This window comes from Neolamprologus multifasciatus, chromosome 23 (assembly GCF_963576455.1).
Source record: "Neolamprologus multifasciatus chromosome 23, fNeoMul1.2, whole genome shotgun sequence".
NCBI classification, from domain to species: Eukaryota; Metazoa; Chordata; class Actinopteri; order Cichliformes; family Cichlidae; genus Neolamprologus; species Neolamprologus multifasciatus.
The window spans coordinates 5,199,891-5,224,883 of NC_140460.1; the positions used below are offsets into that span (position 1 = coordinate 5,199,891).

General features: G+C 40.2%; 1 protein-coding gene across 2 annotated transcripts in view; it reads left to right on the top strand.

Annotated features, from left to right (window-relative positions):
• The window catches only part of polrmt (polymerase (RNA) mitochondrial (DNA directed)), a 73,279-nt gene that overhangs the window by 6,460 nt on the left and 41,826 nt on the right, over positions 1-24,993 (top strand). Inside the window, exons 5-13 of one of the 2 annotated variants that reach the window (XM_085150207.1) lie at positions 4,969-5,155; positions 7,611-7,760; positions 9,361-9,528; positions 10,014-10,184; positions 13,051-13,290; positions 16,537-17,322; positions 18,776-18,898; positions 21,925-22,047; positions 24,182-24,361. In XM_085150207.1, coding sequence (XP_085006333.1) covers positions 4,969-5,155; positions 7,611-7,760; positions 9,361-9,528; positions 10,014-10,184; positions 13,051-13,290; positions 16,537-17,322; positions 18,776-18,898; positions 21,925-22,047; positions 24,182-24,361 — 2,128 coding nt within the window. Of the gene's footprint in view, positions 1-4,968; positions 5,156-7,610; positions 7,761-9,360; positions 9,529-10,013; positions 10,185-13,050; positions 13,291-16,536; positions 17,323-18,775; positions 18,899-21,924; positions 22,143-23,186; positions 24,119-24,181; positions 24,362-24,993 lie in introns of those variants that run through there. The other variant, XM_085150208.1, reaches the window with a different exon arrangement.

Sequence of the window (24,993 nt, forward strand, 5' to 3'; positions counted from 1 at the left end):
ATACATTATCAAAGGTGGCTTTTGAAGGGTATGCTAATAACGAACCTGAGTATTGCTCTTTGTAGCAAAGAGAAAGTGGAATCCATGTAGGAAGTTATTCCACTTCATCTTAAAAAAGTTTGGATCAAAAGTCAGCTGTTTTAACTACATTTGTGGATCCCGCTAAAAACTTTTTTCACTTAAGTGTTTCTCAGCCCATTAAATTTTTTTTAAAGTTAGATTTTATCTTTTAAATTGTGTCAATTTTAGCTGCTTTGAATCTTTCCAAAATATTTTACTTGGTAGATTATAAATGCACCATTTGTTTTCACAGGATTTATTAAATTGTAGAATTTTTAAGCAGTAATCCCCTATTTAATTTTTCCTTTGTCATTCCTATCCCAAATATTTTAAAAGATGCTGCTGGCATCCCATTCAAAATGTCTATATATGTTTGAATAAGCAAGTTCCAACCTTTCAGCATGTCTTTGTTATGTTCAAATAAAAATGTGGTTTCTAAAACACTTTAAAAAACTTTCTGGAAAGAGTATTCATTTAATTTCTGAATTGAATGAGACTCAGAAAATATAAACTTGCTAAGCAAAGCTCACAGTTTCAGGAGAAGCCTGTATGTTGTCACAGCACCGGCGCCTGTTTGATAGCAACTAGGAGAAAATGCAGGCAGCTGGCCTGCTGCCTAGCCAGAGGCGGGGCTCATATTTAATTTTCTTTTTTCCTTTCTGATAAACCTAACATTAGTCTTATAGCAGATGAAAAACTCTCTTTTATAATATGCAGCCCCTGTTTGAACACAGATACATAAATGCTGCGTCCTTGATGAGAATGCTGTCTGACTACACAAGTTATTCTGACAGCAGCTGAGAAACATGGATGATAAATGAATACAGGTATCATTCTTTATACAGAAAAGATTGACTTTTAAAAATGTCCTGCTCAAACTTCCTCTTAAGGCTTTTAAGAATTCTCTGAGGTCATAAACATCTGTTTCTGTTCCAACCATGCAAACTTTTGCCTGTCCCGTTCGGCACTGTAGCAATCAGAATTATTGTCTAAAGGCCAAGAAAAATGCCCAGAAAATAATTTTCCCAGGTGGATCATTACGGCTTTGTCATCCTGGTCCACTTAATTGATCTTTATTATTTATTTATTTTTTTACTTTTAAGTTATTACAGTGGTAGCAGACAGGACGGGGGGATAGGAAAGACAAGTACAGTTGGGAAAAAGCTCAAGAAAAGGAGAGGGAAAGAAAAACGGGGGGAAGAGAGACAGAGAGAAACAAAAATCTGTTCAATCACCTGATGGGAAAAAAGAACAAGCAAAAAGACAACAACACAGTAGGGAAACCACAGAAACAACCAACATAAGCATAACTAACAGTAAATAATGAATATTGAATGTTACTGAGCAGCACGCAAGACCGACAACGCTCACGTCACTTCTGTAATCAGTACTTTTCCAGATTTCATCTGCTTAGTCACGTCACGTGCTTTTGCTGAAACTGTGTACAGAACAGCACGGACACTTAAGTCTTTGACTCTGAGGACATCACCTTAGGCAGTGTGCTCCAGTGGCGATACAGGTGGCAGGGCATTAGGGTTGGCGGTGGGTATCTGGTTGGTCCATCGATCACTGTAAGCTGATGCTCATATGACATTGTTGTTCAGCAGTGCTGCCCTCCCGCTCTGTCTCTGGCTAAGCAGCTTCTTCTTTCCCTTCCCTTATTCATTATCTTTCACTACTTTTTGTTGTTGTCATTAAATCCCTGTTTTCCCTATGCCCTCCCTCCCTTTTTTTTCTTTTTTTATTAGTCCAACTGCTATACTCTTCTAATACTGAAATCCCCAAAGTCTCTCCTGCAGCATCCTTGCCCTCAGTGTAACAGTGTGCTTCTTCTGTCTTTTCCTCACATGCACAGCAACATTCTGAAACACACACTCTCATCCCTTTATATTTTCCCTTTATAAGTCCTGTATCCTCCAGAGCGCTATATTCCCTAAGGTGCAGCAGAGCGGTCACAGGGCTGATTGTGCTCTATCTTTCAACCTCTCTGCCCTCTTTGTTCCTTTGGACCACATTTCCAGCACCCAGACTAATCCTGTCTTTGTTCAGGGCTCTCTCATTTACCCAGGACAAAATTGCATCTTGCATCACAAGAGACTCTGAGGCACGAGTGAAAATGCTTTTTTTCTTCTTCTTTTTTTGCCTCTTTGGCCTCGTTTAAAATATTTCCAAACTTTTGAGTAATATTAAAGTCCCTCTTTTGTTTGTTAATCAGCGACTTCAGAACCGTGCACTTCTGACGAGCCTCAATAGGTGGAAACTGCTGAGCCAGGGTTTGCTCCAGTTGCTAATTAACGTGCTGTTATTTATAATCGTCTTGAGTAAAAGGTGTGCTGGGTGAAGCAGAGCTGTTATCCGTGTTGTCAGTGATAAATGGGTTTTCTTCACTCCTCTCTTGGCTTTGTCATGTAGTTCTGTTGTTAACTTCAAGGGAGCACTGGTGCCAAACATGCTACCTACATTTTATATGTACATTATTTTTTAATAATATCACTTTTTGTCTAGCTAATAGTATCTCAAAGATGCTACATGCACAGGACTGATAGTCTGTTACCTTGTTTTTTATTTGCACAGTTTATAATAGCTGTGTTTCTCCTGAATCCAAGGCTTAAAATACTTTATAATATGTATTTCATAGTTTGCATATCCATTCATCCATTCGCTTCCGCTTATCCTTTTTCAGGGTCGCGGGGGGCGCTGGAGCCTATCCCAGCTGTCATAGGGCGAGAGGCGGGGTACACCCTGGACAGGTCGCCAGTCTGTCGCAGGGCCAACACACAGGGACAGACAACCATTCACACTCACATTCATTTGCACATTCACACCTAGTGGCAATTTGGATTATCCAATTAACCTATGCCCACAAGCTGCATGTCTTTGGACGGTGGGAGGAAGCCGGAGTACCCGGAGGGAACCCACGCAAACACGGGGAGAACATGCAAACCCCGGCCTGATTTTAGAATTGAACTCAGGACCTTCTTGCTGTGCGGCCACCATGCCACCGTGCTGCCCTTAGTTTGCATATGCAGATTCTGAATTAAATATTACATCTAATAGGACTGCATATCCATAATAATTTACGCAGACCTTTTAACCCCTGAGTCGCACTAGTCATAAAGGAATAAAGCTGCAGCGGACGGAAAATATTAATTCGCAGACCTTTTTAGGCATCGTATATCAAACTGAGTTATGGACTGCTCATTACATTACACTTCTCATTTATATTCCAACAACACTGGAGTTGTCTGCATTCTGTAGTCCAGTCATGGAGTCTGCGCTCTCTCTAGGATTCTGTTCAAATAAACATTTCACTGGTGTCATCGGTGGCCATCTGCCTCTTGATTAAACTCATATTTTTGAGGCCTGTCAATGCAAATACTTCAATTGATATTCTGCAACTCTTGATCAGGGCAGAAGAAACATATACAATGATGCCAGAGAGAGGTTTGGTTTTTTTTATTAATCAGGGAGCCAGGAAGTTATATAATTAAGTTATCCTCTTCCCACATCAGCAGGCAGGTCAGATGTTATAAACTCGACTTGTGATCGTACTCTGTGGTCTGATCCGTCATAATCACCATAATCTCCTTTGAAAATGAAAATCTACCTCTTGTCTCCTCTTAGTGGCATTCCAGCTAGCTTTGTGAGTGCTCCCTGGCTAATCTGATGGAATGAAGAGGTGCTAATACCTTCTGCGACGAGTTTGAGGAACATTTTTTAAATATACAGTACTATGCTTTGCTTCCAGCACATTCATTTGGCAAGTGAAAGGTCATTGGTGTGATTCCAGCCAGAGACACAAATCCCCGTTGGTGTTGCGTCAGGAAGGGCCTTTGGTGTAAAAGTTGACATGCAGAGCTACCTGCTGTGATGACTCTTTGTGGGACGGGAGAAGCCTATACTGTACTGTGCAAAGTCTTGAGCTACCCATCATGTCTTGATGTTTTACTTCCACAGAGCCAGAAGTTCTGCTAATTTAATTTAATTTAATTTAAATTCATAGTTTCTTTTTTTGTTGTATCTGTTGGCAGATGTAAAATAGCACTTTTGCACCAACGAGATGAGTTAAGAGCTATTGACCAAAAACTTGTATGTCAGCATGGTGTGCAGTGTGTTCTTAAAAAATTGAGGAAACTAAACAGTTAAAAAGCTTAATTACAGCTGATGAGCAGTATCAGAAAGTCATGAAACAAAATTCAGCAAAGACCTGACGCTGGACCTGAGTCGATTCATTTAAACAAACAACAACCTTTATTTGTCACATACAATCATACAGAGTACAACTTGTAGTGAAATGCTTGTGTCCGAGCCGCGCCATTCCAGGGCTTGGTTTTAGCATGTGGGGGTCTAGCCAGGACTCTTACTGGATACCAGGTGGGAATCGAACTTGCGACTCCCGCTCGTTTGCTGAAGCCTCATCAGAAATGGGTGAATGGGTGGCTGTGAAGAAGCCTTTTTAAAGAGGGAAATTGGGGAGAAAAGAATGAGGAATGTTCAAATTGGTTATACTGAAGAACATTCAAGCTCAGTAGAATCGTAAAAACTCTGTTTGGGGTTATATGCTGTATTTTTTTTTTTCTATGTTTGCACATTTTGATAAATCACTGCACCTGTTTCCCGAGATTTTCCACCTGCCGTTAAAGCATGGCAAAACTTTTCAATCTTTTGTGGCATCTGTGATAACCTTTTGGCGTCATCATATTTAAAATATGCTTATATTCTTCACACTTCAAAAAAATCTTCTCATTTTAACACATATTGTGTAGTACATACTATCTTTGTAGTATTTTCAAATTGAAACAGGGTTTAAATTCATTGCAAATGATTGCATTAGCTCTCTACTGATGTTACATAAGTAAAACCCTAATATACATGTGGCACAAAGACTGTACGTTTCTGCATTTCCAGGTGTCTGAGCCAGATGGAGGAGGATGGCCTCTCTGTGGATGATCTGTTCAACCAATGTGTTTTCCGGCAAGATGAGAGGGACATGCTGCTAAAAGCCATACGCATCGTAAAGCCAGAGTATCAGCCCAGGCTCAACATGCACACAAGCCAGTGTTCTTCATTGCTGGTTCAAGACTTCTACTCAGAGGTATTGCAGAGTCAGGTTTTTTGTTATCAGCGAACTTATTTACTGACAAGCTGGCACATGGGAAAATTAGATGCCCATCTTTTCTGCTGATGTCAAGATAGTGGAAGTTAAATAATTAATCCACATATGCACGTGTTCATCTGGCCTTTGATCTTGACATTATCTTAAACTGAAATCATGGTGAGCGCTGCATTTTTTTTTATGGTCGGATGACAGAATCTGCATCTTTGTATTAATTAACCATTAGCATTTACTTTAGTTGGAGTTCACAAAAATCTTTAAAAGCATTATGTAAAGAATTTATTTAGAAACTAAATGTGACTTAACACAGATAGGAATTATTTTTAAGGCTCACTGTTTTGCATGTTTCGCCAGTCAAACCGTCAGAGCTGGGGAAGCTGTCACAAGGCTCCAGCTTGACTACGAAAGATTTGATTGTCAACCCTTCACAGCCAGACAGGCACTGTTCTATTTATAGTGAGCCACGTCTGCTTTCTAATGGGTCCTCTGCTTTAGTTGCCTCTCCTCCTCTCACCTCTCCTCCTCCTTCCCACCTTCCTACTCCTCGTGATTCTCACACAATTCGTTAACAGCTTTTCGTGCCATTGTAGTATTTTTAGCCTCAGTCCATGCAGCATATTCACTTTTAGACCTCTCAGTCTTATTGTTAGTGTGTGTGTGTGTGTTTAATAGTGGGATGTTAGCAAGGTCAGCAGGTCTTATGCTACGAGTGTAAATGTGGGACTGTGCCACTTCATGATATGCCAAAAAGGTCAAATGTGACCGGATCTTTCCTGCTGGCTTTTGATGCATTTATAAAGGTAGTTTGTAATTTATCTGACTCTGGCTTTTTTTTGGCAGGTTGTAGGGGCTTAAAGGCTGTTCAAATAACTGGCCCATTTGATAACAGAGTGGCACAATGAATGATCTCTGGAGGGTTTTCAATCAGTTTGAGCAGCAGAAGCACAGACTAATTAAAATACTGTTTGCTGCTGTGAGAAGAGATTTTGATTAAAGCTTCAGATCGTACAAAATGCAGTTTGATCTAGTTTCTACTTGTCTTTGGAGAGTGTATTATTCTCTCATTTAATTATCTGTTTCATTGGGAAAGTGTCCTATATTTGCATACTTTTTATTAAAACCATGCTTTTAATATTGCTTATCTTGCTGTATTAAATACAGCTCACTTTTCCTGCTCAGACTTATTCCAAAAAGTACATTATGATCACTAGGGCTGTGCGACATGACCAAAATCTCATATCCCGATATAAGAATTCTATCGTCCGATAACGATATGAATCACAAAAATGTAACATTTTCTGTAAATTCTGTGAATCTCGGGCAGCTCGTCTTGCAGGAAGTGTTTCCAGCTGCGCGTCATGTAGCTGGAGTCGAGTGTTTTAACCGATGCATGAAACGATACATTTTTAGACATAAGTTGTAACGGCCGCCGTTTTCTTTGTGAGTATTTATTACACGGCGTGCTGCGGGGAAAAGCCTGTTCTAACGTTTGAGTCTAAAGTTTATTTTTTAGCACCTGGCGGCTCTTTTTTTAATTCTCACCCATAAATAATCTGCTCTTTCACGTGATTAAATTTATTTTGAAAAGTCTCAACAGGATCTTGAGCTTTATTGTGAAAGGTTTATGTGGAACATAACAAGCGGACACGCGACGCTGTTACCGTCGTTGTTGCTAACCACAACACATAAAAACAGGCGCTTGTCCGTCCGTAGTGTGGTTATATAAAATATAAGAGAAAGAGAGAACTTTAAGAAATTAATATAGCCACTACAGTGACCATCAAAACGATGAAAAAATATTGCCGTAAACAGTTTATTTTGCGACACCACGAAACAAACGATAGCGTAAAATGAAACGATAGACGTTTTTATAGCGTCATCCGATATATATCGTTATATCGAACAGCCCTAATGATCACGGAGTGGCCTCACCAGTCTCCAAACCGCAGTACAAAATCTGTGTTGCTAAGCGGCAACCAAGAAACCTGAAAGATTTAGACAGTTCTTGTAAAGAGGAGTGGGCCGACCTGGTGACGAAGGTTTCTCCACCAAGTACTGTTTTCTTTGGGGATCAAATACTTATTTCACAGAATGAGATGCAAATATATATGGATATTTATATCTTTTATGTATATATTTTTTTTTGTTCTGGATTTTTGGTTTATATTCTGTCTCTCTCCGTTCAGATAAAACCACTACAAAAATTAGTAGCCAATACCATTGAGCCATTACCTAAAGAGCTATTCGCCATAGGTGAAAATCCAAGTTTTAAATGGAAGCAGAATTAGATAAGTGGCTATGTTGGTGGTTGGACAGTTGAGTTTGTTCCGTTAGGGTTTTCAGTTTTGAAGGTTAGGCTCAGGGCAAGAAAGATCTGCACTGTACAAGATATCGTTTGTGTCTGTCTGATGTTTGGTTACGTGTTATGTTTTAGAGGGCGGACCACATCTACCCAAAATTGGACTGCACACAGGAGGATCTCCAGGAGCTTTTTAAACGTCAGCTGAGTGTGGAACAGGCCTGCACGATCACCATAGACTCTGTGGAAGCTGCCAAGCCCGTCACTGAAAACATGGCGAAAATGGTGAATCAACCGACTCGGTTCCCCTTTTCGTCTTCAGCTTGTCCTTTATGTTGACTGTTTTTTGTATACATACAAAGTGCTCTGATGCTCATGAGAAGGGATTGTGTAATGGAAAGGATTCAGCTATTAATGACACATGGCTGGTTGTTTTGTTTTAGAAACAACAGCTGTCTTAAATGACACAGATCAGGTCAGTGGTGGTGAGGCGTTGCCATTGCTCTGTTAATGTTAGTTATGGGTAATTAATTATTATAATTTGGGATAGATTGCATGCAGTTGATCTTAACTCAATGCAAACATTATGTATTTTGTAGTGTTCTGATTCGTGAGCATGTGGTGGTATATGTCTTTTAAAGAAAGATACGTTTCACAGTAACTTTTTCCTTCTCTTTCTTTGGTTGTTGGAATGAAAAAAAGTTTCATTTTTGCTGGAAGAACATTGCATTCTTGCTGTTTTGTGCTGACAGTTTATCCTTTTGAACCACAAAAAAGCCTACAGATCTCCAGCAAAACACAGCATACTGGCACCCAGTGTAATATTCAGACTGTAGAGGATGTGTATCGTCTTGGCAGTAATCTGCTTCTTTTGGTATAATTCTGATAATATTTATAATGTTTTACCGAGATATAATTATTTTTCTCTGATGTAAATTTTAAAACGATGTGCATGCAGGCTCGACAGGTTAGATGAAGAAACATTGTATTCCTGCGGTGTGCCTTTTTACGAACTCTGGCATTTACAGTCTCGGCTGGGCCGTCTGTCTGTGCAGATGGGCTATGTGGGAAGCAAGCAGGCAGAGTCCCTGGTGGTCAGGAAGCATTTACAGACAGGCAGGGCAGAATAATAATGTATTGTAATGGGGGCCGCCAGGGAGAATGCAGAGTCACCCCTCTATTCGCAATCCAGACTGGGTCTCCGTTTCAGTCAAACTACAGAGAAAACATTAACACATGCACACGCAGTCATTGAACTTGAGTGCAAGTAATGTAAGAGTCAAATGTTGCTCAGGTTCAAAACAGCCATACATCTGCTAATTCTTAGTTGGCAGTTGATCAGCTTTGGAGGTGAAAAGGGCCAGCCTGGTCCACGCTTCTCTTCATAAAGCTTTTTTTTTAGAGGTCCTTGTAGAGTAGTGTGGCTTGGTAATCACTTGAACTAATCGATCATTAATTAGTTTGATGCATTCAAATTGCAATTTCTAACAGGCTAGACTTTGAAAACACAGAGCAGACTCTTCCTTTCTGTTTTAGCCTTAGAAAAACAAGTGCTGACCCAGTTGTGTTGTCTCAGAAGGCTAGTCTCGCTTCTCACTGTCATTTGAATATATCTGGGCCGAACAAGCTTAAACAACTAATGAAATTCATGGTTATGTTAGACACAAGGCTTCCGTCCAGTGTGATATGACCATTTCTGCTGCATATTTCAAGTGATCTTCCATTTGGATCATGTAGTTTCTGATAAAGGCTTCAGGATTGTTTTTTTTTGTTGTTGTTTGATTTTTTTTCCCCCTAACAACTTCAACAAATTCACCCTTTATGGTTTTTATGCTATCGGGCACTTTCATGAAATTGATGACATCCCGTTGTGTTGTCCTTTCAGAGAGAGCTGTTGGCAGAGCAGCGGATTCAGTGGCAGAAGATCCTTCTTCAGGCCTTAAGGGAGAGCAAAATGATCCTGGCAAAAAGCAACACCAGGGACTACAGACTTAACCTTTATCCGTATCTGTGTCTCCTGGAAGATAAAGAGTATGTTGACATCATGATACAGGTAATACAAGCCACCTAGCCCAGCCTACCGATCAATGAAAAGCCAGAATTTTAAGATATTACAAAGACTTGTCTCTGTTTTGATAAAGTTGAGATCAATTTTATTTTAGTACAGTATTACAAAGTGGTCTGTACTAATGTTCAGTCTTTTGTTTTTTTGTTGTTGCGTTTGTGTAATTTGACACAACCAATATGGGAAAAACCACAGAACACAAATCAAGTAGCTAACAGTGGCAATGTCCATCAAAACATCACATTATAAGAGTTAAGCAGGACATGCTTAACAGGGGAAATATGCTGGATTATGAGAACCAATTCTACAACACAGTTTGCATTATAATCTTTCCCTCTGATCCCCCCAAACCCCTTTTTTCCATAAGACTAATAAGACTTTACAAAAGCCCTGAACAGTCATTTGCTGTTTTTTATTTATTTATATATTGTTTTTTAATGTAAGATCTCTTTTAACTGTGTTTCTTTGTCCAGAGTGTTGCCAACTTGCCTCCTAGCGGAGAGTCGCTAAAGATTTTAGCTCGAGATCTCGGCAATAGGGTCTTCACCAAGTACTGCGTGCGTCAGAAGCACCAGAATCAGACGGTGGAAAAGCTGGGCAGCATTTATAACGCCTACACAGACCTACTGGCCAAAGATATTAAGGTAAAAAGAAAAAACTCCTCATACTTGTTAGCAAGAGATATGCTTTGCATGCTGTACTGCATGGCAGTTGTTATAAAATCTGCAATATTATGGCTGAAGTATGATGTAGTTACTACTGATTTGAAAGCACAATACAGATTTCTAAAGTCTAATCTTCTGTTTTATCATCCAGTGTGGACTATCGGCTTTCATTTCTCAGCACTGCATTCTTTTTTTTTTTATCATATGTTACTTCCCAGAAGCCAGACCAAATTTGTTTGACCAATTAAACTACAATATTTTCACGTTATGAAGCCAAATGTTGTAGACTTCTGTAAACTTTGTTTGCGACCTTGTTCTCGAACTCATTGAAATGCTGTTTACTCCTTTTTAGTAAAATGAAGGACTGTGTTTCCTCAATGGGACTGTACAGGCAGGATCACTGACTCACTGTTTTGATGGTTCTGGAGCACTCAGGGAAAATGCGTATGTCATCAAGACTATAATGAGCAAGAGCTCATTATAGTCCACCAGTTAGTTACACTTGATGTTAGTTAAGGTGTTTTATGAAAGGCACTTTATATGCAGCCTTTGTAGTTAAAATGGTGCCTATTAAAATGTTTTTCATTGTTGTTTTGACAGCTAGTGTTATTTTAAATTCTCCCTTGTCAAAGTTCTCACTTTATTTACGTGTTCAAGGATCAATTTTGAAGATAAATGTCAGAAACAATAGGCAACGCTCCCTGTTACTGAAGGCTAGTAGTGTTTATGTAGAGTATTTATTATTAAACGTCCACGTAAAATTAAAATTTGGGCACCAGGACTCCTCATATTTGGGGGAGAGGGTGGACTGCTAAGGTATTAGTTGACATTAGCGGGGTTAGTAAGCTGCAGCAGACAGGCACATTTATGCTAATCAGTAACAAATAAACAAAAAACAAGAATTAGACTTTTCAGAACTAAAGCACAAATGTCTTTTCTGGACTGTAGCACACAGTGAAGCCATATTATTTGTCAGATAATTCAACTAAAGTGCTCCAAAAGGCACCAGAAGCACTGATTGCAGTCAGTGGACGTGAGACCTGGCAGGCAGTAATAAGCTTCCTGTGTTTGCACATCTAATGATCAAAGCAGCTATTCTAATAACCTTAATTGTTTGTCAGTCCTGGGGGTTGCCATTTGACTCCAAGTTAAATTCAAAATAACCATAAAGCAGTTTTAATTAAAAAATAGCCAGAATAAATAGAAAAATTCATTTTCATTTATCTGATGTAATATCTCATATGGCTTAGGAGGAGTGGGAATGTAGTCTTGGTCTATAACCAAGCTCTGGGAAAGTCAACCGACCGATGTAGCTTGCATTTATGTGTGCTGACTAGTAGTGATTTAAAACGTAATTTCTTAATATTCAGTCATTTCACCAGTTTTGGGGGGTTTTTTTGTAAATTTTTCTTGTATATTTTTGTATTTCAGTTTTCCTCACTTTTTAAGAGCCTGGTAAAAAGATTTTGATTTTCTCTTCCCTCTGCCGTTCTTTGCTTGAGTCTTCTCCTCTTTTAGCCACTGAATAAGCAGAAATAACAGAACGAGATGAAATAACTCAGAGCCAGTGGAAATTATAATCACTAGCAACTAGGGCTGCCATGATTAGTCGACTAGTCACGATTACGTCGACTATTAAAATCGCCAACGACTGATTTAATAGTCGACGCGTCGTTTGAAGCTTTGTAAGATCCCAAAAGACGCAGGAATAAGTTGTAGGATTTAAGAGTGTAATAACGGACTGAAACAGAAGATGGCAGCACTGCATGTACAAGGATGCCAGCTGCCGTTAAACCCTAAAGAAGAAGGAGCTGTGTCCCAGAATTCATAGCGCAGCCCAGCTCAGTTTCCAACAATGGCGGCAGCTAGTTAGTTTTAATATTACTCTTATTATTCTTTCTGGGTCACAAAATAAACATTTAACATATTTTCAGTCGAGAATATAACTGTGTAAACCTCAAATATCTGCTCAGTTTATCAAGACGCCACATATTTTCAAAAGCGCTCCGACATTTTCGGAGACGTCTGTTACCCACTAGCTCGATAGCTAGCCGGGGGCTAGGCTCACTAGAGCCCGTGAGAACACCGGACTCCTGGCAAATCGTTTTCAAACCCACCGCCGTCTTTCGCTACTCAGGTTAAACATATATAAGTCACTTAGATAACTTAAAAATGTTATTGTTTGGCTTTTTTCAGTATTTGATTTGTTCCTGAGTAAATCGGTTTGGCTGAGATTAAAGTTATAGTTTTTACACAGCTGTCAAGCAGACAACTGATTATCAGAAGTGTGAGATGCTCAAGAATATACTCAGGTGTCCTGTTATATTTTAGATAGCAAGGAGTTTACTTCACCGAAACAATCTGCAAATGTCATTAAAATTGAAAAAACTCTCATCTTGTCTTTATTTTTAGTTAGCACATACCGTAAACACTTAAAGCTATAAGCTAATGATTGTCATATAAGAGCAGATGCATGCTGGCGCAATAAGCTGTACGTTTTACGTCCAATGGATGATGATCCAATTAGTCGACAATCAAAATAATCGTTTGTGGCAGCCCTACTAGCAACTAGATACAGCAGAAACAAGAAATGCAGAGACAGGCATGTGGGGTACCCGTTCCATCAGTCGTGGTGATCTGGAGGATCCAGGACTTAATACCAAGGATATACGTGCAGACCAAATAAAACCAGCAAATCTAAAGCTTGCTCATGCTAATTTTCATAAAAGAGAAAATGCTAGAAAGTGGTTGTAACTCTTTAATCTAATCTTTATGTCTTTGAGGTATTAACAAAATAACACACTTTCCTCACAAAATTAAAACAGCCAACCTTTTATCCATGCAGGTGTATGACGTCCTTCCAAGGGAGCAGTGGTGGAAGCTGGAGATGGAGCATAGTTCAGGACCTACACTGCAAGGGGGCGAGACAAGCTGGCCATACATAGTAACTCTGGAGCTTGGCACGTACATGGTGGATATGATGGTTAAAAATCTTAAAATTAATAGCGACATCCTGAACCCAGCCTATGACAGGAAACTCATCCCCATCCTCTACCACATGTACACCTTTCGCAGCACCCGGCAGGTACGGTGGAAGTTCTCTCCTGGTCTGTTCCACAGAGGTATCATTGAAGCGCATGATTTGATAACCTAGGGTTGGTGGTGACTCTATTAAAGCATTTTTTAAATGAAACAGATTCCTGACTAAACAATAAGATTGACACATATCCTCTTGATTAGGTTCCTTTTTTTGCGCTGCAGACTGAGAGACGTAAAGTAAAGTAAAATTTTATTTATATAGCACCTTTCAAGGTAAACAAAATCACATAAAAATCATAAAAGTTCTTCAGAAACGGACATACAACCTCAAACAAACAAAATCAACCAAAAGCAAGTTTAAACAGATGAGTTTTTAACTGCTTTTTAAAAGAAATGACTGAGTCCACAGATCTCAAACTCAAAGGGAGCGAGTTTCAGAGTCTGGGAGTCACTGATACAAACGCTCAGTCACTTTTTTTTTTAAACCTTGTACGCTGGACAACCAGCAAGTCGTGGTCACAAGACCTCAGGGACCTGCTGGGGCAATAAGGAAGAAGAAAATCACTGATGTAAGTTGGAGCTACATCGTGCAGGGCCCTGTAGGTCATGATTATAATCTTAAAATGGACCCTGAACTTGACAAGGAGCCAATGCAGTTGGACCAGCAGGGGAGTGGCATGGGAGTATTTGGGATACTTTGTCAGAAGCCTAGCAGCAGCATTCTGGACAACCTGCAGTCGTTCCAGGGAGGCAGTACTTAAGCAAGTAAACAAGGAATTACAATAATCTAAGCGAGATGAAACAAAAGCATGAATAATCATTTCCAATTCGGAGCGTGACACAATGGGACTCAGCTTAGCGATATTTCTTAATTGGTAAAAACACGAGCGAACCAAAGATTTAACGTGTGTGTCCAGCGTCAGAGCTGGGTCAAATGTAACACCAAGGTTCCTAATGGAGGGTTTAATACAGCGGTCCCCAACCCCCGGGCCTCGGACCGGTACCGGTCCGTGAGTCGTTTGGTACCGGGCCGCGAGAGTTGAGGCTCAGGTGTGAAATGTATAGTTTTTATCGGTTTTCAGCGTTATTTTGTTATCGTTTTTATCGTTTACTCGGTGTTTCTGGGTCTTTTCACGTGTGTTATGAATAAATTTTCTTTTTTTCGGTACTAGTTTTATTTTGTTGTATTTATCCGCGACACCTTAAAGGCCGGTCCATGAAAATATTGTCAGGCATAAACCGGTCCGTGGCGCAAAAAAGGTTGGAGACCGCTGGTTTAATATAAGAAGCAAGAGGCCCAGATTTTTAACCACGAGGGGAACAAATTTCTCGGGAGCAAAAACAATGATTTCCATTTTCTCAGCATTTAGTTTAAGATAATTATCAGTCATCCAATCTCTAATGGAATCAAAGCAGGGCTGGAAGATTTGAAGCTTAGAAACATCAGGTGGCCTAAAAGAGATATATAGCTGAATATCATCTGCGTAACAATGATACGAAATATCCGTAATCGAGCTAAGAAGTTGCAGAAGAGGGAGTAAATAAATGAGGGAGTGAAGTCCAATACCTCCTGATGATCAGATAAAAGGATGCCTGAGTATTAACCCAGACCAAGAAAAATATTCTTTCAATTGAGATTTAGGGGATCTCCTAGAAACTAGGGAACATTATATGATGGATTAGAAAAACAAAACACAACTGTTGATTATAAGGACTCTCGATCAGGCAAATCAAATTAATTGTGAATTTTTGCTAATTGTGCACAATTAGTCTGATTAAATGATTGACCCAAAAGAGTTTAAGAATAGCAGACTTTTCATTAAAAGAAAGAAGCCATGCAGAAGCAGAAACAAAGGGGAAAAAACTTAAAAAGCTTGACCTTCACTTTGGACAAGAGAACCGTTCTAAAGGCCGTTACCTTGAACACTTGAGCAACCTCCTATCCAATGTGACGCTCAAAAGAGTGTGTTTTATAAAACCATTTACCCACAGTGTGAATTGGCAAAGGGAACAGTTGAGTGAGATGAATAGGTCTCACGCTAATCCCTTTTTTAGTGTCCCCTTAATTGGCTCGCTGATTTACTGCCACAGGACCCTGCAGGAGGGTGAGGCATGTGTTGGGGGGTGAGTACAAAGAGAGAGAGAGAACTGTGGATTTTTGGGACTTGATGCACTTTGGCAGCGGGGCATACCTATTGCTGAATTTCATTCGTGTGTAATTTTCTGTCTCTCTTTGTTCCATTCTACCTTCTTTTCTCTTATTCTGCCCGTCTCCCTTCTTTCCCTGGGTGGAGGTTAGCCCATCAGGGGGGCATCCTAATGATTTTACTGCGCAGCATGAAAGTCTGACTCATTTGTGCAAACCTGAGGTGTTTCTGTAAGGTTACAGTGATTTTTTTTCTTCTTCTCCTGTCACTGCGGTAACTCTTTAACATCAAAGCCCTATTCTTGGAAAAACTATCGTCCCTAGTCGTCTGGCTCCGGAGCGGGGTTGGCATGTAACAAACATAATAAAAGTCAAATAAAGATGTTACACTTGTTTGTTTTTCAAATTTGCGGAGCTACAGTTGCCCATTTTATTGTGATTTTCAGTAATTGTTTAACACAAGTAGTATGAATGGAAGCATTGATCCATCCATCCGCTTCCACTTATCCTTTTCAGGGTCGCGGGGGGCACTGGAGCCTATCCCAGCTGTCATAGGGCGAGAGGCGGGGTACACCCTGGACAGGGCCAACACACAGGGACAGACAACCATTCGCACTCACATTCACTCACTCCTAGTGTCAATTTTGGATTATCCAATTAACCTATCCCCACAAGCTGCATGTCTTTGGACAGTGGGAGGAAGCCGGAGTACCCGGAGGGAACCCACGCAAACACGGGGAGAACATGCAAACGCTACACAGAAAGACCCCAGCCTGATGGTGGAATTGAACTCAGGACCTTCTTGCTGTGCGGCAACAGTGCTAACCACCGTGCCACCGTGCTTCACCGTCAATGAAGCATTGATATTAATATATATATTTTATAAGATGTCATAAGATGTTCTCACATGTCAGTTATGATTCAAACTTATGATTCAACAGAAGTCGAAGCGTGTTGCTTTTATACCTTTATTAATCAAATTTGCACTTGATGTTGACCATATCCTGTCATGATTAACCAGGCTTTAGAAATAAGCCGAGGCAGTCCCTTTCATGTTGTCGTAATTGAAACAGCAATCTCTGTTCACTGGTGCGTCTGCTCTTTTTTAGTTCGCGACTGATTTTCTTGTGATGTTTTACCCGCCAGGTTGGCTTCATCAAGCCCCACCCCATCCTTACCCAGATGCAGCAGGAAGCCATGGAGACCAAGTTGACTTTTGACTCCTATGTGATGCCGATGCTGTGCCCTCCAGTGCCCTGGACATCAGTCAAGTTTGGAGCATACCTGCTCACGCCGACGAAGCTGATGCGCACAGTGGACGGGGCGACCCAACACGAGGAGTTGTTGGAGAAATGTCCAAATCTTCATGCCATCTATGACTCTCTCAACCAGTTGGGCAACTGTGCCTGGAAGATCAACAAACCTTTGCTGGACATTATTATCTCCATCTTTAATGATCGTGGAAGCGATAAGCTAGACATCCCACCTCCTTTGTCGGAAGCCCCCAAAATCCCCCACTTTAACCCACAAGACCACAGTTATACAGCTAGTGAGAAGGCCCACATGAAAAGACAGGTGATCAATGCCAAAAAGAAATGCAGCGAGATGCACAGCTTACGTATGGATGCTCTCTATAAACTGTCCATCGCCAACCACATGCGAGACGAGATCTTCTGGTTCCCTCACAACATGGACTTCAGGGGACGTACCTATCCATGTCCTCCGTACTTTAATCACCTGGGAAGTGATGTCACACGGGCAATCCTTGTGTTTGCGGAGGGGAAGCTGCTTGGTCCCAAGGGCCTGGACTGGCTAAAGATCCACTTGGTGAATCTTACAGGATTAAAGAAGAGGAGCTCACTACAGGGCCGACTTGAGTATGCCAACACTATCACGGAGGACATACTGGACTCTGCCGACAACCCTCTAAATGTTAGTACTTGCTGCTCATTCACTGTATAGCAAGACGTTCCACGTACACTCGTCACAGTCATAGAAATCTTGGTAATTTGGGGTTTTTAATGAGTTATTTGAACTTGTTTGTGCTTTGGGCAACTTTAATGACTTTATTAAAAAAGAATTGAGTTTTTGGATTTTCTCTAATCCATACAGACTCAAATATATACATACACACTAGAGCTGGGCGATATGAGATTTTTTCATATCACGATATGTTTTTTTCATTTCAGGCGATAACGATATATATCACGATATAAGGCAAATAACTATATTTGTAAGATTTAAATGTGCCGTTGCTCACAAGTAAAATGTGAAATAATCAGCAGCTTGTTTTGATTTAAATATTTATTTCCCATAATAAGTTCAACAGGGTAGATGTACTTAAGAAACATGAGACTTTTTCAGATAAATAAAGGCAAATATTGCAAACTACACAAAAGGCAGCCGCTAAAGCGTTTAAGTTTCAAAATAGAACAAACGAAACAGGCTACTAAATTCAATCAATCAATTCCACTTAGAAACAAAATATTAATTCTAAAAATAAATCCTAGTTTGTTTTACAGAAGAACAGACAAAATTGACTAACTTTTGTCAATATCAAATAAACTGAGAACTAAAAGGAAATTCTCAATCTCTCCTTGTTGTATAGCTTAGCTTTTCAAACAGTTTTAACAGTTACTTTAGTCTGACAAAAGCCGAATGACGAATTAGCGCTTTCAGTCAGAGATTGAGCATGCACCGCTTTATTGTATCTCCAGACTTGCTTTCGGCACAATTTACAGTGCGCGCTACTCTGTTTGACTTGAAATAGCCGAAATACCTTCACACTACGGCTCTTCCGTTCGACAATCTCTCCAGCATTGGAACCATCATCGGTTTTCTCTTCGGTAACTTTCGGTCACGCTCTCGGTTGATTTTTCTCTAGTCGGCGCACTCATTTCCTCCATTACCCGGGCGGCACGGCGGCTGGCTGCTTCCCAAACAAATACACATGTGCGGCTTGGCACTTGTGCTGTACGTAACAAGTCATGTGACGTGACGCTGCAGCTGTGATTGGTTCGGCTCTGCACTACTTAATTTGGATTGGCTGTTTTTTTTTTAAGAGGACAAGAGCGGTGAGGCCTATCGCAATAGTTTAATGTTTCTATCGAGAAAAAGTTATTTCGCAATACATATCGTTATTGTTCTATCGCCCAGCTCTAATACACACTCACTAATATTTGGTTATTTCCTCTTTATACTTGTTTGTACGTATATGTATTTCATAAAAGTGGATAAAGCAGTTTTTAATTACTGGGACAATGCCAATGACACACTGGTTTAACTATCAGTCTAAACATTGAATACTAGAATATGTCAAACTTTTTTTTGTATTCCTATGAAAGGTTTGTATGCAGTATAATGTGCTTGTGACTTTTTCTCTCAGGGTAGAAAGTGGTGGATGAATGCAGATGAGCCATGGCAGGCTCTGGCCTGCTGCATGGAGATAGCCAATGCTGTGAGGTCTCCTGATCCAGCACAGTTCATCTCTCATTTTCCTGTTCATCAGGTACGTAACAGACTGAGAGAGTCATGCTTGAGTAGCATATCAGTCACGTAAAAGTCCAAATAAAATGTAAAAACCTTTTGAATTTTGGAAAGCTTGTTAGAGTTACTCATCTTACGTCTTCTTATTGTAGTTCAGGTTTATGTCTTTCGAAAAAAAAGGTTGCATCATTCAGTGGGTCTATTTTAGATGGCAAATCAAAGTTAACAAACCAAGACCTCCTGTGCGATGTTCACTGTTTTATGTCATCTGCTATAAACCTGTCAACCTTATCTTGCAAGCCAGAAGCCTTTTTGACATATCCTGCATGAGGATCTGACGTTTAAACCAATGCGTTTTCTCAACAGAAAAAAGCAACAGAAAAATCATATAAACAATTGTCATTCTTAGTGACATGCTATATTTGTAGAACAGTGTATATACATTAACTGTGGAGCATCTTTTTGTCAAGAATTCCCTGATTTAGACCATTAACCAAAATATGCGGCTGAGTAAAGCCATCTCATCTGCACCGCACGCCTTTGTTAATAAGGTTCTTATAATGTTGTTATAATGTAATTTTCTAATTTTATTTTCACTTCTCAAAATGTCTCATTTTTGTTGCAAAAGAACATTTTAATCCCATTAGTGATTACAAGCTATTGTCTGTCTGATTAATTATACCCAACATCGCTGAAACGCGCACTAATAATAATGCATGAAATGTAAGGAGCAACATTTTCCCATGCCTTCAAAGAATAAGACAAAGAAGCTGAAAAGAGGATTTTTTTATTTTTTAGACCGTTAGACCAAAAGTTAGTGTAATTTACAAAGTATTTAGCACTTCCTCTTTGTAGATGTGTTAAAAAGACAGTATCTCCATGTAGGGCTGTTTGATGTAACGATATATATCGGATGACGATATAAAAACGTCTATCGTTTCATTTTATGCTATCGTTTGTTTCGTGGTGTCGCAAAATAAACTGTTTATGGCAATATTTTTTCATCCTTTTGATGGTCACTGTAGTGGCTATATTAATTTCTTAAAGTTCTCTTTCTCTTATATTTTATATAACCACACTATGGACAGACTAGCGCCTGTTTTTATGCGTTGTGGTTAGCAACAACGACGGTAACAGCATCGCGTGCCCGCTTGTTTATGTCCCACATAAACCTTTCACAATAAAGCTCAAGATCCTGTTGAGACTTTTCAAAATAAACTGAATCACGTGAAAGATGCAGAGTATTTACGGGTGAGAATTAAAAAAGAGCCGCCAGGTGCTAAAAAATAAACCTTAGACTCAAACATTAGAACAGGCTTTTCCCCGCAGCACGCCGTGTAATAAATACTCAAAGAAAACAGCGGCCGTTACAACTTATGTCTAAAAATGTAAAGTTTCATGCATCGGTTAAAACACTCGACTCCAGCTACATGACGCGCAGCTGGAAACACTTCCCACAAGTCGAGCTGCCCGAGGTTCACAGAATTTACAGAAAATGTTACATTTTTGTGATTTATATCGTTATCAGGACGATAGAATTCTTATATCAGGATATGAGATTTTGGTCATATCGCACAGCCCTATCTCCAAGTACTTCACTTAGGGGGCGATCGTGGCTCAAGAGTTGGCAGTTCGTCTTGTAATCGGAAGGTTGCCAGTTCGAGCCCCGTCTCGGGTCTCGGTCGTTGTGTCCTTGGGCAAGACTCCTACGCCTCCACCTACTGCCAAACCAGTAGTTAAATGTTAATGGATATCAGAGAAACAACAGAATAAGACAGTGATTGCTTACTGCAGCATAAAAATGGACAAATCATTCTAACAGGAAATGTGAACAACAGCAAAAAGTTTATTCATTATTAAATCCTTTTTTTCTCCAAACCTGCACTTTCTGAGTAAATAAACTTGAACAATAAGAAAGCAGTCTTGTGCAGACAGAATAAAAAAGAGATTGTTCGTGAGATGGGCAACTAAAAAAGTAGTACTTAAAGTACTTTGGGGCGACCGTGGCTCAGGGGGTTGGGAAGCGCATCTGTAACCGGAAGGTCGCCAGCTCGGACAGTCTCGGTCGTTGTGTCCTTGGGCAAGACTCCTACGCCTCCGCCTACTGGTGATGGCCAGAGGGGCCGATGGCGCGATATGGCAGCCTCGCTTCTGTCAGTCTGCCCCAGGGCAGCTGTGACTGCCTCCACCAGTGTGAATGTGAGAGTGAATGAATAGTGAAATTGTAAAGCGCTTGGAGGGTCTTGAAAAGCGCTATATAAATGCAATCCGTTATTATTATTATTACTTAATTGAGTGGTGAAGTTCAGCTAAACTACTTTAGATAAAATTGAGGCTTAGGGTTTGAATGAAATTATATGCAGATAAAATTAAGCCTCAGGGCTCAATTTTATTTACTTTAATTAATTTTTATTTCTTTTAATGATTGATGTAATTTAGAGTTTACTGCCTTTGATAGATATTGAAATAGATGGATAAATAAAGTTGATGACCAGGAGTCAAGTTGGGTGAGCTTAGACTTACAGTTGTGAAACTTAAATGTTGCCTCTCCACAACAACACATGCAAGCACTATATTCCAAATACTAGTGTTACATATGGAACGAGGATCAAAGAAGGATGGACAAGAATGAAGATTTATCTGTCCTGATACCCAGATACATATATCTATGTTGCTTAGCTTGGTGTTTAACAGCTTTAATTATGATAAAGTGAAACCCAAAGAAAAAAAAAAGATGAAACTGTATTATTTTATACACTTGTAGGTTACATGTTGGTTTGAATAGTGTGAAAAATGAAGTTTACTCTTTGGAATTAAGTGCAACAAAGCCTCAACCACATAACATATTCCCAACATATCCTCACGTTCATGCAATTCATCCTATTTATTCTTTTTTTGTGCTTTATTATTTGTTTATTGGCAGAAAGGCAGACCTTTAAACCTTGCTCCTTGGATGACTTGACCCAATCAGTGCGGATCCTTGTGATTCTTTCTGTGCTGTCTGCCTCCACAGTCGTGCTTTAATCTTTTTCTTCACCTCTTCTCCAGGACGGCTCCTGTAATGGTCTCCAGCACTACGCCGCTCTAGGCAGAGATGTTATTGGTGCTACATCAGTCAATCTCATGCCCTGTGATGTGCCCCAGGATGTCTACAGCGGAGTTGCACAACAGGTCTGCTCTGTTACTTTCTTTGAACTGCACAGACTTACGGTTACACAGATTAATGATGGCACATATCAGTTGCAAAGCATGTTGCAGATCTTCACCTGTTAGTAGGGATGGGTATCGTTTAGGTTTTATCCGATACCAGTGCCAAACCGGTACTTTTGAAACGGTGCCGGTGCTTAAACGGTGCTTAAAGAATGGAGAACACAAAATTGGTCCAAAAACCTCTCATGTTCAGCTGTTTTTTTTGTAAAAAGATAACAATGTTAGCCTTTTCTGCAGCTATGGGGCATATATGGTATCACTCTTGACTGGAAGCAGTGCTTAAACAATGGAAAAAACACAAACTTTGTCCAAAAACCTCTCATGTTTAACTGTTTTCCACTTTTTCTTTGGTCATTTTAGCCTTTTTGGCCAGGGTGAAGGGAGTATCTGCCACCAAACAAGAAGACAGCCGCATGTAACTATGATGATGTTTGCTAGTTCACCTTACATGCATTAATGTAATAACGTGGTTAGCTTACTCAACGTAAATTACACACGAACAACATTAAGCTACTCACGCAGAGAAGAACGGCTGCTGCTGCCATCATCATCCTCATCATTTCTGCTACACTGGCAGGGCTAGGGGCCAGGACTCTCCTCTTCGGGTATTTGGGGGATGTTGCTAACTCCGCGTCCGATAACAGGCACCACACCCACAGTAGATGTGCACAGTGTGAGGTTTTGCAGCAAGCTATCAAATACGGCGCATTTCTCGGCTTTAAAAAAAAGCGCTATGTGTTGCCAGGTGTTTCATCAGATTTGAGGTGTTACTTCCTTTGACAGTATCACAGTATCACCTTAAAGCACTTGTTGCAGGCTGCTGAGTTTGCATCTTTTGCTGTGAAGTACAGCCAAACTTTGACCACTTCGCCTTGGGCATTTTTAATCTGTAGCTCTGCTCTAAAAGAAGTACGTACCTGGACCCGCCTACTATCCTCGGAAACGTGAAATGATTGGCTAGAATTCAAAGTGTATGACATCTCAGGAAAAAAAAGCACCGAAATAAAGCACCGCAATGTGCGCTGCTTTTCGGTCTGGTTACTATCGTTTATGTCAGAACCGGTGCCATCATGGCACCGGATACCGGTACCCATCCCTACCTGTTAGTATTCAGACGGCCCAGTGGATCCCACAGTGAGTGACAAGCTAAGGCATTGAGATTATATTTTAGTTTAGGCCTTGTCTTCAGAAGTGCTTGGTTTCTCTTGCTTTGCATGAAAGTGCAGAGACGAGACTGTCTCATGTCTAAAGTCTTGAATGGTGAAGCATGAGCCTGCGTGCTTTTGAGACACAGTTGGAAGATAAGTGTGATGTGCTGGCATTTCAGTACCGGAAAAATCAGAAAGAACAGAGCAAAAACATCCATTTCAGAAGTCCACACACAGCGACTGTAATGTTTACCTCAGAGTATTGCGTTTATTGTTAGATACCATGATGCCATTAGCTGTGATGTAAGAAGCTACAGGGATAAATAAGTCATCTTGGGGTTTACTGTACAATAACCACTGTCATTGGCTGGTTTGTTGACCTTGTCTCCAGGCACAGTTGCTAATCTGTAGGGACCCTGTTAAATCAGTGAAAACCTGGACCAAGGTTTCCTCTTCTAGTGACCAGTCATTGTTCATGAATTCAGATTCATTTTAAAAAGAACAATAATTGCCAGGCAATAGTTTTAAAATTGCACTTCTGCTCCTCTTCTGCTCTCCACATGGACTCTGCCTGCGTACAACCAAAGCCTGTTTAAACATGATTGGTCTAAAGAATTCGGAAAAATCGTAAAACCTTCCCTACAGACTCACTATATTGTTGTTGTTTTATGTTAAACAATAAGTAACACTGTCAAGAGTCACATTACTTAAGACTGCTTTACAACAAGAGCTGAAAAATAGCTTTGCTGATCATTAAATGAGTTTTCTGCTTCTAGTCTCAAAGCTGTGAGGACTCGCTTCTGTTATAAGTGAAAGCAGTTGGGACATATTATATTAATGTCACACCGATTTTTATCTGTGTTCATTTTTAGGGAAGCTTTAAATTGTCCTCCAAAAGACCTCCTTTTAAAAAGAAATGTCATATGTAAATTGTCTACATGTTCCAGGTGGAGGAGTTACGAGCTCGGGATGCAGAGAGTGGACTGAAGATCGCCCAGGTGCTGGAGGGCTTCATCAGCAGGAAGGTGGTTAAACAGACAGTGATGACTGTGGTGTACGGAGTCACTCGCTATGGCGGACGCCTCCAGATAGAGAAAAGACTGAAGGAGATTGACGAGTTTCCGAAGGTATAGCAACGGGGAAAGAGGGTGGCGAGTGAAAGAGTTCCTTCATACACGCTTCGCTATTTTTAGTAACGGTATCAGCTCAGCATGACAGAGCGGCCCCTTAACACAGGACCTCCTCTGTGTGAGGGGTTCCTCTCACCTTGTGTATGTTCTTGCAAACGCTTTAAACTCTATTTTTAAGTAGCTTTCTTTATACATACTCTTTTATCTTCTGCATGAGTGTAAAGAGTTTAAAGGATTTAATGCACTGCAATCATCACATTTGTTTCTGCAGCCAAAGGTATTTCAGTCAGTTTGACCTTGACGTAAAGAGTCATACTACACTGTCTCTAAATGAGCTGCATGGAGCCTGAACCGATGCTTTTAATATTTACTTTGATCAGATTTATTTGTGATCACATTGCATGGACGTTTCAGGGAATGCAATCCAACGGTAGCTATATTTGATATCCTGCGCACAGCCACTGCGTGTCTATTTTTAGTTATCTGCACTTTGATTTGGTTGGGCCTGAATTCTCCTTTGATGGACGCACCCATTCTGTTACATGACACCAAGAAAGGAGAATGGAAGAACTGAATCTTCTCACAGCGCTCCAGTGTCCCATAGCTACACAATTCCTTACAACAGTTAG